The sequence below is a fragment of the Pelophylax lessonae genome, assembly GCF_965119305.1.
Source record: "Pelophylax lessonae genome assembly, chromosome: 8".
Classification (NCBI taxonomy): Eukaryota; Metazoa; Chordata; class Amphibia; order Anura; family Ranidae; genus Pelophylax; species Pelophylax lessonae.
In genome coordinates, this window is record NC_138775.1 from 276,815,932 (window position 1) to 276,829,765 (window position 13,834).

General features: G+C 47.8%; 1 protein-coding gene across 1 annotated transcript in view; it reads right to left on the reverse strand.

The window, feature by feature from the left end:
- The window catches only part of LEPROT (leptin receptor overlapping transcript), a 31,385-nt gene extending 24,117 nt beyond the window's left edge, over positions 1–7,268 (reverse strand). Inside the window, exon 1 of the mRNA XM_082264758.1 lies at positions 7,169–7,268. Coding sequence (XP_082120884.1) covers positions 7,169–7,184 — 16 coding nt within the window. The 5' untranslated portion in view covers positions 7,185–7,268. The remainder of the gene's footprint in view (positions 1–7,168) is intronic.
- Positions 7,269–13,834: the final 6,566 nt, after the last annotated feature.

Sequence of the window (13,834 nt, forward strand, 5' to 3'; positions counted from 1 at the left end):
AGGCTTAAAGTTACGAAAATTCTCGTACAACAGAATAGAAATTCAGAAGTGATGTAATGCGTTGTATTTTCAGACAAAAATTGCGCTGATTAAACGAAAACCGTTCATTCTGGTTTCATACAAGAAAATTTTGTGTGTTTCTTCCATTGGATAAACTATTGTGATCGGCTCTCAAAAGCGGTGTACCAACAATCAGATGATCGGTACGATCGCTTCGAAAGCGGTATTTTTTGTATCATTTTTCTGATCATGTGTATGGGCCACTAAATGAACAAGCTGAAGTTAGAAGCTGATTGGTTACCATGCACAGCTGTACCAGATTCTGAGTGCTCCAGTTTTAGTAAATCAACATCTAGGACACCCTTAGGCCCCTTTCACACAGGCGGACCGTTCAGATCCGCCTGTTCATTTTTTTGGCGGATCTGAACGGTCCCCCCATGCATCCCTATGGGGCATCGGATGGCAGCGGAGAAATGTCCGCTGACATCCGACCCGATCCGTCAAATCTGGACGGATGGAAACCCTATTTTCCATCCGTCCAGCGGAATCGGATGAGAACGGACTGACGGTCTGTTCCCATCCGATTTCCCCCATAGAGATGCATGGGGAACTGACAGCTGTGTCTCCGCACACAGCATGGAGACACAGCTGTCATCCTGCTGCTCAGCGGGGGATCGGCGGCTCGATACCCAGCTGAGAAAAACGGAATCCGTCCGACGGACGCATAGTGTGTGGGGGCCTTAGGGTCCTTTCACACGGGTGGTCCGTATTTTTGTTCCGCTCAGTGACTTTTTTTTTTTTAAACGGACACGGATGCACTTTTGGTGGGTCTGTTCCGTATGTCCGTTTTTCTTCCCATCCATTTGCGGATGATATGCGGACATAATGTATGTCTATGGGATTGCGGATCTCAGCGGATGACACCGCTGACATCCGATTTTGCGTCCTTTCCGTTTTTTAAAATGGAAGAAAAATAGGGTTCTCTTCCATCTCAAAAACGGAACTGATCGGAATGGACGCAAAAACAGATGTCAGCGGATTGTCATCCGCTAATGTCCGCAAACCCATAGACATACATTATGTCCGTTTTCCATCCGCAAACGGATGGGATGGAAAACAGACATACGGACCGCCCGTGTGAAAAGACCCTTACCTCTTGGGTCTTACCTCCTCACATCCACCTCTGCCAGTGCCATGTTCTCCATTCCTTAAAGGGCCTGTAGCGATGAAAGACCGGCCCTTGGGACAGCAGATCCTCCCTGAGAGATATTCTCCAAGGGACGTCGGTGATCAGCTGCAGCAGGTCGGCGTACCAAGACTGGCGAGGCCAGTCCAGAGCCACTAAAATAACTGGAATCCCTTCTGCCTCGATCCTGCACAAGAGTCTTGGGGCCACCAGTCTGTCTGTGGCGTCTGCCAGAGGATCCCGTGATTGTACCACAAACCACCGCACCTTTCTGTTGAGCTAAGGAGCCAACAGATCTACCTTGGGGTACCCCACCGGAGACACAACTGATGAAACACCTCCAGATGAAGGAACTTCATCAAACACTTCCCTTGACCCAAAGCCTGCCGACTGAGATAATCTGCCTGCCCCCGGAATGTGTACGGCAGAGAGGGCCAGAACGTAACGTTCTGCCCACCATAGAATGCCAGCTACCTCCAGAGCCACCAAGAGACTTCTTGTGTCCCACTGATGATTGGCATGAGCCACAGGCGTGGCGCTGTCCGGTTGAATTCGCACTGGACACCCCTGAAGACGATCAGTCCAATGATCCAGACATCTGATTGCTTGGAGTGCCATGACATTTACTGGTAGTCTGCACTCTTCCAATGTCTAGACCCCCCAAGCAGGGTTCCGGCCTAGGATGCCTCCTTACCCGGACAGGCTGGCATCGATGGTGACCACTGTCCAATACAAGGGGACAAAGGATTTACAACGTCGAAACGCCAGAGAACAAAGCCAGATCAGGGACCCTCTTCTTCCCCGGCTCAGCCGGATCCGATTGTCCAGGGACTGCGGACACTTGTTCCATTTGGCCAGAATCTCCCTTTGCAGAGACCTCGTATGAAATTGTGCAAACAGAACCGCCTCAAAGGTAGACACTAGGGATGCACCGATCCGACTTTTTTGGACCCGATACCTGGCGTTGTGAAATCGCCGATACCGGAACCGATCCGGAGCTACACACAAAGCAAGCGGCTGCAGTACAGAGCAAAGCCGCTGCTTCATGTGTGTGGCTCCTCCATTCACAGGCGGAGTGCATCTGATATCACTCCGCCTGTGAGCCGGGACTATACAGGAAGTAGCGGCTCCCATCCCATACTACTACTGCACCTAGTAAGGGATGGCTGAGCCGTTACTAAGCAAAAACCGGATCAGCCAGTGGATCGGTCAATGTTACCGATCCCCCGATCCAGCTATAATGGCCATATCGGTGCCGATATCCGATCCGAATATCGGATCCGTGCATCCCTAGTAGACACCATCATGCCCAGCACCCGCATGCAAGTCCGGAGGGATGACCATCTGTTGGACAGCAGAAGATGAATTGCAGCCTTCAGTTTCTGGAGTTTGTCCAGAGGAAAGAACGCTCTGGCTAAAGCCGGGTCCAGATCCAGACCCAGATAGTCCAATCTTATGGAAGGAACCAGAGCAGACTCCAGCCGAACTCCTTCAGAGTCTGTACAGTGATCTCCACGGCATCCATCAGGGCAGTGGGAGTTTCCGCTCGCAGAGGAAGGTTGTCCGGAGGCGAGACCAAAGGGTAACTGCCAAGTTACCATAGAGCTGGCCCTGGACCATCTCTATGATCCTGGGAGGCTGATAGCAACATCATGATGTCACTTCTGCCTCTGGCAAAAATATGATTTTTATATGTAAGAGAGAAATGCCAGACTTGGCCCGGTATGGAAGTGGTTAAACACATATAATGATGATGGAATTATTATCTCAGTACATAATGGGTTTTTCCTGTGTTCTGGTGACTGGAACGCGAGCTACGCGTCTTTTTTTTTTTTTTTGGAGAACTTTGAACTATCTCAGGTGTTTACCCGGAAACAGGACACCGGGAACACCTGGGAAAAGTGGAATATGCAAATCCATGCGGCTCATTCTCAAGGACATAAAAGAGATTCATTAAAGCTGAAGTTTATGCTACCTATATTTTGCCTTTCTAGGTTCCTCCCTATTTTACTGCGTTGGGGACACTGTTTTGGGGACACTAGCTGGGTGATAAGTGAGTAAAAAGCTGTAAAAGTTCTGTAAACTCACTAATTCCCTGTCTGTCAGCACAGATCTGCTCTCCTTCCCCTCACTGAAAGGCTCTGTGTGAGGAGAAGCAGAGCCGATCAGCGTGACAATGGCTGCGTTTACATTACATGACGGCTGTGATTGGACACAGCCGTCATGTGATCAGGAGGGCCAATCACAGAGCCCTCCTACTGAGCGGTGTAACGTTAGAAAACCATACCCCGTGGAGAAACCATACCCTCGTCACTTCCTGTGAGAAACAGCTGAGCAGCGAAGGAGTGCGCATGCTCAGAGAGCCGGAAACATCATGGAAGGGCAGAGAAGATGGCAAGTGCGCATGCTCAGAAGGTATGAAATAATTACGGTAGTGAAAGTAATGTTAAACTTGCGTTGGTTACATAAAACAGCGCGGCTGCACTATGAGGCACCTCCGCTCCTATCCTTGTAACTTTGCTGATGTGGGCTAATAAATATGAAAGCGGCGGCGGGTGTATGAGATGTAAATGTCGGCTCCGTGATCCGCTTTTATATTTATTACCCCAGATCAGGGAAGTGACAGGGAGAGGAGCGGAGATCACTCATAGTGCAGAGGAGCTGTTTTAATGTAACGGCGGCAAGTATAACGTTAAACACACTGCTGTGAGAAATCCATACCCTCCGGAAGTGACGAGGGTATGGTTTTCTCACGGGTATGGTTTTTTCACGGAACAAGCGGTGTTGCGCTGTGTCTGGGGGACACAGCTGTCATGTGATCAGGAGGGCCAATCACAGAGCCCTCCTACTGAGAGGTGTTGCACTGTGTCTGGGGGACACAGCCGTCACATGATCAGGAGGGCCAATCACAGAGCCCTCCTGCTGAGCGGTGTTGCACTGTGTCTGGGGGACACAGCCGTCACAGTTGTCATGTGATCAGGAGGGCCAATCACAGAGCCCTCTTACTGAGAGGTGTTGCACTGTGTCTGGGGGACACAGCCGTCACATGATCAGGAGGGCCAATCACAGAGCCCTCCTGCTGAGCGGTGTTGCACTGTGTCTGGGGGACACAGCCGTCACAGTTGTCATGTGATCAGGAGGGCCAATCACAGAGCCCTCTTACTGAGAGGTGTTGCACTGTGTCTGGGGGACACAGCCGTCACATGATCAGGAGGGCCAATCACAGAGCCCTCCTGCTGAGCGGTGTTGCACTGTGTCTGGGGGACACAGGACACAGCCGTCATGTGATCAGGAGGGCCAATCACAGAGCCCTGCTACTGAGAAGTGTTGGGCTGCGTCTGGGGGACACAGGGATCGCGCAGCTGCGCGGGCAAAAGGCCCTGCAATCTCCCTACTTCTGAAGGATGTTTGGAAACGTCCAGTCAGAAGGAGGGAAGCTCCCCCCTGGGCGTATATGTGCGCTAGGCCAGATGGGAGGTGGTTAAGTGTTGGATAGAGAGGAGAGGGATTAGAACCCCTGTTAGGGAGATTCACCTTATTTATTTGTCCTGTTTACCATTATCATCAAAAATCCCAAATTTTGGGTTGTCACCAGAACAGGAACAGAGGGGAAATAATCCCATGGAGACAACCAGGAACTCCACCACTTTTGGGGGATTTTCTCTCACTTCCTGTTTTGGCTATGGGACAGGAAGTGAAGGGAAATCTCCCCATTGGAACACAGATGGCAAACAAAAACCGATGGGGGTTATAACCCTCCCTTACTCTATCCAAAATGAAAAAACAAAACAAAAAAAGAAAAGAGGGGAAGCATTCCAAAAAAGAGACACTACTTCTGGGGATTTCATCTCTTAGGAGGGATTTCCTCTCACTTCCTGTAGCCGATATGAGACAAGAAGTGAAGGGAAATCTCCCTAATAAAATACAGATGGCAAAAAAAAAAAAAAAAAACAGTAATAGAAGGGAAGTCATTAAATGAAGACATTGGTTCTGATAACAACCAGGAACTCCATCACTTTCAATGGATTTCCTCTCATTTCCTGTTTCAAATATGGGATAGGAAGTGAAGGGAAATCTCCTTAATGAAACACAGCATAAAAAAAAATAAAAAAAAAACACTAATAGAGGGGAAATCATCCGATAAGGACACTGGATCTGGTGACAACCAGGAACTCCTTCACCTTTAAGTGATTTCCTCCCACTTCCTGTTGCCAATATGGGACAGGAAGTGAAAGGAAATTTCCCTAATAGGACACAGATTGCAAAAATTAAAAAAACTATAATGGGGGGAAATCATCCAAAGGGGACATTGGTTTTGGTGACAACAAGGAACTCCATCACTTTCCGGGGATTTCCTCTCACTTCCTGTTTGGTTAGAGGGCAGAACAAAATTTGACAGGGGTTATAACCCTCCCTTACTATATACAAAATGGAAAAAAAAAAACAGTAATAGAGGGGACATTTTCCAATAGGGACACTACATCTGGGGATTCCATCACTTAGGAGGGATTTCCTCTCACTTCCATTAGTGGATATGGGACAGGAAGTGAAGGGAAATCTCCCTAATAAAACACAGATGGCAAAAAACAGGAAAAAAGAAGGGAAATATTCCAAAAGAGACACTACATCTGGGGATTTCATCACTTAGGAGGGATTTCCTCTCACTTCCTGTAGTAGATATGGGACAGGAAGTAAAGGGAAATCTCCCTAAAAAAACACAGATAGCAAAACAAAAACAACAAAAAAAAAAAAAAAAACACACACTAATAGAGGGGAAATCATCCAATGGGGACATTGGTTCTGGTGATAACCAGGAACTCCATCACTTTCAATGGATTTCCTCTCACTTCCTGTTGCGAATATGGGACAGGAGGTCAGGGGAAATCTCCTAATGGGACACAGATTGCAAAAATTAAAAAAAAACTGTAATAGAGGGGGAAAACATCCAAAGGGGACATTGGTTCTGGTGACAACCAGGAACTCCATCACTTTGAAGGGATTTCCTCTCACTTCCTGTTTGGATAGAGGGCAAAACAAAATCTGACGAGGGGGGGGGGGGTAACCCTTCCTTACTATATACAAAATGAAAAAAAAAGAAAAAAAACAGTAATGGAGGGGACATTTTCCAATAGGGACACTACATCTGGGGATTCCATCACTTTTGATGGATTTCCTCACTTCCTGTTTGGTTATGGGACAGGAAGTGAAGAGAAATCTTCACAATGGGACACAGAAGGCCAAAAAAAAAAAATCTCACAGGGGTTTAACCCTCCCTTACTCTATCCAAAATAAAATTAGAAATAAATAAAGGAAGGAATAGAGGGGACATTTTCCAATAGGGACACTACATCTATCACTTTGGAGGGACTTCCTCTCACTTCCTGTTGCAGATATAGGACAGGACGTAAAGGGAAATCTACCTAATGGGACTAGGATGCCAAAAAAAGTAATGGATGGGAAAAAATCCATTGGGGACATCGTTTCTGGTGACAACCAGGAATTCCCTCACTTTCAAGGTATTTCCTCACACTTCCTGTTTTGGCTATAAACAGGAAGTCAAGGGAAATCTCCCCAATGGAACACTGTTTTTTCTTTAGTTCTACTTGAAATTCGTACAATGTGTTTATGGTGGTCTGTACCATGATGCCCCCATTTCAAGTGTGTCACAGGGACAGGAAGTGGGGGAAATCTCCCCCAATGGGGTCACCAACAAAAACTTGGATATGTTAACTCTCTCCACTCCTTATAAAAACTTAAGGGGAAAAAAGTTCTTTAAAGTCCTCAGTTAGGAGTTTAGAGCAGATCCTTGCCTGCTCCTGTCCTGCAGGTACTGATGTAAGACATGCAATGTGTTTTTCTGCAGCTCAGTGGGCCTGTCATCACCTGGACAGTGTCAGTGTGTGATATCAGGGTGCTGTATGAAGGGGTGGGATCATAGAGGAGCTGGGTGGTGGACAGTGGACTCTTCCTGGGACACATTACCTTTTATCCCCGCCATGTTCCAGCCGCCTCTCTCTGTTTACACTTCCAGTTTCCTGACACCCAGCCAGGCGCCGGAAACCGGAAGCGCCGCCGCCGCAAACCCACAACGCAGACACCCGATTGGACCGCCAAGCCACTTCCCGTCACCAGGATTGGTCACTTTACCCCGTCACTTAAGTGATACCAGCAGCTGATTGGCGAAGACACCCTCTCCGCCCGCCCCTATGTAGTTGCTGCGACTGCCAGGCAGATTATCAGGGGCTAGAAGGCTACTGGCCAAGTGGCTGGAGCTATGGGCGTTCTGATTGGACAGGGCGACCCGTGCTCAGTCGCCATTGGTCGCTTCGCTGTCTGTCATGCAGACAAAGAGCTGTGGTGTTCTGTGATATGGATTCACCACATGACTTGTGTATCACCTGAGGAATGTGATATGTGAGAGGAGTGTACCAGTGTGAGGGCCATAAACTAAAGTAATAATAAAAGAAAATGCTCACAGTGTTATGTGGCTGTAGTGTGGCAGCAAATTAACCACTTGACCCCCCCCAGGCCAATTTTGACAATTCTCACATACATATAAAAAAATCAGCATTTTATATATTTTTTTGCTAGAAATTTGTTAGAACCCCAATACATTATATACACGGCTCCAAAAAAAATAAAGGAACACTTTTTAACCACTTCTGGACTGAAACAATTTGCCCCCTTAGTGCCGGTTCACATTTCTGCGATCACAGAGATTGCACGTAATTCGCAGCGCACTGCTCCTTAAATTACATGCGATCTCGGTGCGGTTCAAATTCAGTCACACAGTTTGTATGGCTGAATTCGCACCGCAAATCGCACCTAACACACACACAGGACCCTTTTTTTGGTCCGCAGCAGAATCGGATCGCATGGTGGTTCACACTTGTGCGATCCGATTCTGTGTGAACTTTCAGAGATCGCACTGCAAGATGCAATCTGATCTGGGGGTGTTGTTAACTCTTAATTGACACCCCCAGCCTATCGCATATGGCGATGCGGGAACACGCTGCATATTCGCAGAGTTCCCGCATCGCACAAATGTGAACCGGCACTTAAAGCGGAGTTCCGGCCTCAAAAACAACTTTGGGCCACCTGCTTTCTTTAAATCCCTTAAGTGCCGGTTCACACTTGTACGATGCGGGAACGCTGCGAATATACAGCGTGTTCCCGCATCACATCCACACATCTGGCAGTTCATACTGCCATATGCGATACGCAGGGGGTGTCAATTAAAAGTTAACGACACCCCCAGTTGCGATCGCCAGTTTGCACAGAATCGGATCGCACAAGTGTGAACCACCATGCGATCCGATCCTGAGGCGGCTCAAAAAATGCCTCATGTGCGTCTTTGCTGCGGATACAGTGCGAATTCAGCCATACAAAGTGAATGGCTGAAATTTGCACCGCACATGAGATCGCATGTAATGAAGGAGCAGTGCGCTCCGAATTACATGCGATCTCCGCATCCACACAACTATGAACCGGCACTTAAAAACAAATGGATACTCCCAATTCTTTTTTTTTTTGTTTACTTACCTTGTTTTTGATGAAAATATACTCTCCTTTCTTCTACTTCCTCCCTCTGCGGCTGCGGCCCGTGCCGTCACTTCCTGCTTGCGTTGACTCCTGGGAGCCGAACGTCATCACTCCCAGGAGTCGATGCGCCTGCACCGGCCCCACTTTTCACTTCCGGTGCGGGCACGTCATTCCCTGCTAAATAGCTTCTGGTCATGCCCAGAAGCTGTGGAGGGATGACGCGCCTGCACCGGAAGTGACGAGCGGGGCCGGTGCAGGGCATTCTGGGACTCCGACGTCACCGAAGAGGACGCTCCGGCTTCAGCTGCCCACACCTGAGATGGCAGCGCTGGACAAGACATTTTCAAGGTAAGTATTTCTTCTAAAAGGTAAGTGCGACCCGGGACAGTTCAGAGGCTATCCATTGTGAAATGTACTAGCCCTGACTGCAGGGCCAGATTAACGAAGGGGCTAGGGTAGTAGCTGCAGCTCCAGGCCCCTACCTTTTATATAGGCCCCGGGTTATTCACTGTTACCGCTCTTCTGTCACTTGTAAACACAGAAGTCTGGCTTCTATGCTCGCTTCCCCAGGCAGCTCCCTCAGAACCTCCCCACACAGCACGAAGGCCGGACAAGGAGGGACAGTTGCCGATGCATGGATGTGTTTATGGGCTTCAGAGACAGCATCCCATGTTGAATTAGGCATGCATGGCTGCACCCTTCCTCCTCTGGGTGCATGCCAAGGCACGGCCCTTAAGGCCCTTCAAAATCCTCAGCACCAAGCCCATGATGCTCTTAATCCGGCCCTGCCTGACTGTCCCGGGGGTATTATTATTGAAAAAACGTTTCTGAGGCCAGAACTCCGCTTTAATGACCAGGCCACAGGACAGCCGAGTCTGACTCCCGTCCGTGTGTGTGTTCACCATACCCAGCCGCCCAACTTGGAAGCTGTCATTAGCCTGGCACTGCTGTACCAATAAATATCGCCTTATCGATAAGTAGCATTTTTATTCTCGTGGGTGATTGTGTAGGCGGGGCCCCAGTGCACTGCATTGCCTGGGGCCCTTTAAAGCTCTTAAGATGGCACTGTCTAAGGGAGTCTCCCCACTGTATCCAATAAGGGAGCTTGTTGGACAGTGGAGGAAACCTGACCAGTAGCACACCAGGGTTTATGGCTGTCCCAGTGGGCGGGCATTGCCACAATGCATCCTGGGATGGGCAATAAATCTTGAGGGAACATGTGACAGGGCGTCTTTTGATTTTTTCACTTAGATTTTCAGGGTGTCTTCGAATTCATTTTCTATCATAAATGAAAAAAAAAAACCCACAGGAAAAAGAGGGGAAATATTCCAAAAGAGACACTACATCTGAGGATTTCATCACTTAGGAGGGATTTCCTCTCACTTCCTGTTGCGGATATGTGACAAGAAGTGAAGGGAAATCTCCCTAATGAAACACAGATAGCAAAAAAAAAAAAAACACACTAAGGCCCCTTTCACACATATACGGTCCGTTTGTCCATTTTTCATCCATCCGTTGACGGATGAAAAACGGACATCAATGCATCTCTATGTAAAAACGGATGACAACAGATGATCATCCGTTAACATCCGTTTTCATCCGCTTCCGTCAATGTCCGTTTTTTGGAACGGATGAATGCCCTATTTTTTATCTGTCAAAAAAATGGATCGGACGAAAAAACGGATGTAAACGGACAAACGGTCAATTTTTTTTATGCAAAAACGGATGAAAAAGGATGACAAACGGATGAAAAACTGATACATTTTGATGTGACTGAACTGATGAACTGAACGGGCCAGATGTGTGAAAGGGGCCTAATAGACGGGAAATCATCCAATGGGGACATTGGTTCTGGTGACAACCAGCAACTCCATCACTTTTACAGCCCATTCAGACTGGCGCGATCCGACTTCGAGGGGCGACCTGTGAAGTCGCGGTGCACAGCGTGCACCGCAACTTCGGCGCGACTTGCAGGGACTTCACATAATGGAAGTCTATGCAAGTCGCTCCCAGGTCGCCCCGAAGTAGTACAGGACCCTTTTTCTAAGTCGGAGTGACTTGTGTCGCTCCTATTAGAATGGGTCCTGAGCTAATCAATGGCGAGCGACCGAGCAAGTCGCCTGACAAGTCGCGCTAGTCTGAATGGGGTCTCAAGGGATTTCCTCTCACTTCCTCTTTGGTTAGAGGGCAAAACATAATCTGACAGGGGATAACCCTCCCTCACTATATACAAAATGTAAAAAAAAAAACAGTAATAGAGGGGACATTTTCCAATGGGGACACTACATCCATCACTTTGGAGGGACTTTCTATTGCAGATATAGGACAGGACGTAAAGGGAAATCTACCTAATGGGACTAGGAATGCAAAAAAAAACACAGTAATAGAGGGGAAATCATCCAATGGGGACGCTATTTCCCAAAGACAACCTCTGGATATGACGCTGAGCACGTGCACTCAACTTCTTTGGCCCAACAATGGTGAGGCCTGTTCTGAGTGGAACCTGTCCTGTTATACTGCTGTATGGTCTTGGCCACCGCGCTGCAGCTCAGTTTCAGGGTCTTGGCAATCTTCTTATAGCCTAGGCCATCTTTATGTGGAGCAACAATTCATTTTTTCAGATCCTCAGAGAGTTCTTTGCTATGAGGTGCCATGTTGAACTTCCAGTGACCAGTATGAGAGAGTGAGAGCGATAACAGCAAATTTAACACACCTGCTCCCCATTCACACCTGAGACCTTGTAACACTAACGAGTCACATGACACCGGGGGAGGGAAAATGGCTAATTGGGCCCAATCTGGACATTGTCACTTAGGGGTGTACTTACTTTTGTTGCCAGCGGTTTAGACATTAATGGCTGTGTGTTGAGTTATTTTTAGGGGGCAACAAATTTACACTGTTATACAAGCTGTACACTCACTACTTTACATTGTAACAAAGTGTCATTTCTTCAGTGTTGTCACATGAACGGGTATAATAACATATTTACATAAATGTGAGGGGTGTACTCACTTTTGTGAAATACTGTATATAGTTACAACAATGGTCACAGTTGGATCAATGTAACTATGTAAAATATCCATACCTGGAATTCTTTAAATTTAAAGCTTTTGTTACCCCAACATTTCATATTCCTGATATGTGGCTGCTGTACCAGGTACTTGTCTCCTGTTCTCTTTGTATTGCTTCCTTTGTGTGAAATCCCTGGTTTCCCTACCAGTCCTTCTGCTTTCCTATTACAAGCTGACCACACTAAGCAGGAGAGCACAGCGTTGTCAGTTCTCTAGCTCTGCTGGGAACTCAGCCTGCTCTCCTCCAATGATCAGACTTTTCCTGACACGCCCCCCACTGCACAGCCATTCATTGGGAAGCTCAGTGTGCTGCTGCTTCTCCTCCCTCCAGCTCTTATGTAGCTTAGAACAGAGGGAATGTGATCACTTATAAAAAAAAAAAGGGGAAAAAAGTATTTATGTTTTTTTTGTTTTTTTTAAATTTCTATACAAAAATGTTTTACCTTTCATTTCTATTTTAACCACTTTAGCCCCAGATGATTTGGCTGCTTAAAGACCAGGCCCTATTTTGCGATCCAGCACTGTGTGACTTTACCGGACAATTGCACGGTCGTGCGACGCTGTACTCAAATGAAATTGACGTCCTTTTTCCCCACAAACAGAGCTTTATTTTGGTGGTATTTGATCACCTGTGCGATTTTTATTTTTTTATGCTATAAACAAAAAAAGAGCGACAATTTTGAAAAAATTGTATTTTTCACATTTTTTATATGAAATTCTCAAAAAAAAAGAATTTAGGCCAATTTGTTTTCTGCTATGTATTTTTGGTAAAAAAAAAATCACAATAAGCGTATTTTGATTGGTTTGCCCAAAAGGTATCGCGTTTACTAACTACGGCAGGACTTCCCAAACTGTGGGTCGCGAGCCTCATCTGAGTGGGTCGCCGGCAGTCTCTGGCGTTAGAGCTGTCAGATCAGCAGTGGGAAAAAAAAAATTACCATTTACAAGCCCACTAGGGGCGCCGGACGTGTTGCTGGCTATGGGGGAGGGGGGTTTGGCATCCCACGTGCATGCGCCCCGACACTCCCCACTAGTCCTGTCCTGGCTGTGATTAGTCCAGCCTGGACCAATCATTCAGGACATCCCGGCTGACATCGTTGGGGGCGGTGCCGATGCGTGTGTCAGTCAGTCACTCACCATCCGACTCTGTCACCTTCCCGCCGGTTCCCGCCGACGTCAGAGCGAAGAGAGAAGAGCAGCGCGCCGTGGACATCTCACAGTCTGGAGTCACAGGACAGGAGTCGAGTCAGCGAGCCAGCCCACTGCCCAGGAGAGCAGGTAAGTGAACAGTGATTGAAGCCACTGCAGTGGGTAACAATCCGGGCACAGTAAGTAGCAGGCCACAATCCAGTACAGCAAAGTCCAGTGGCACAGGGCAGCAATTCAGGCACTCCCCAGCCAACAGTGGTCAGCAGAGTGGCAGGGAAAAGGAGGCCCAGAGGGCAGAAGTCCTTCACAAAGCCATTGTGCGTCCATACTGTGCCATGCCTATACCTACTGTGCCATGCCTGTACATACTGTGCCATGCCTGTACCTACTGTGCCATGCCTATACCATCACCTGTGCCATGCCTATACCATCTCCTGTAAAATGACCTGTGACATGCCTGTACCATGACCTGTGACATGTCTGTGCCATGCCTGTACCATGACCTGTGCCATGTCCTTACCATGACCTGTGCCATGCCTATACCATCTCCTGTACCATGACCTGTGACATGCCTGTACCATTACCTGTGCCATGCCCTTACCATGACCTGTGCCATGCCCTTACCATGACCTGTGCCATGCCTATACCATCTCCTGTACCATGACCTGTGACATGCCTGTACCATGACCTGTGACATGCCTATACCATCATCTGTGCCATGCCTGTACCATCACCTGTGACATGCCTGTGACATGCCCTTACCATGACCTGTGCCATGCCTATACCATCATCTGTGCAATGCCTGTGCCATGCCCTTACCATGACCTAAGCCTATACCATCTCCTGTGCCATGCCTGTACCATCATCTGTGCAATCACCTGTGCCA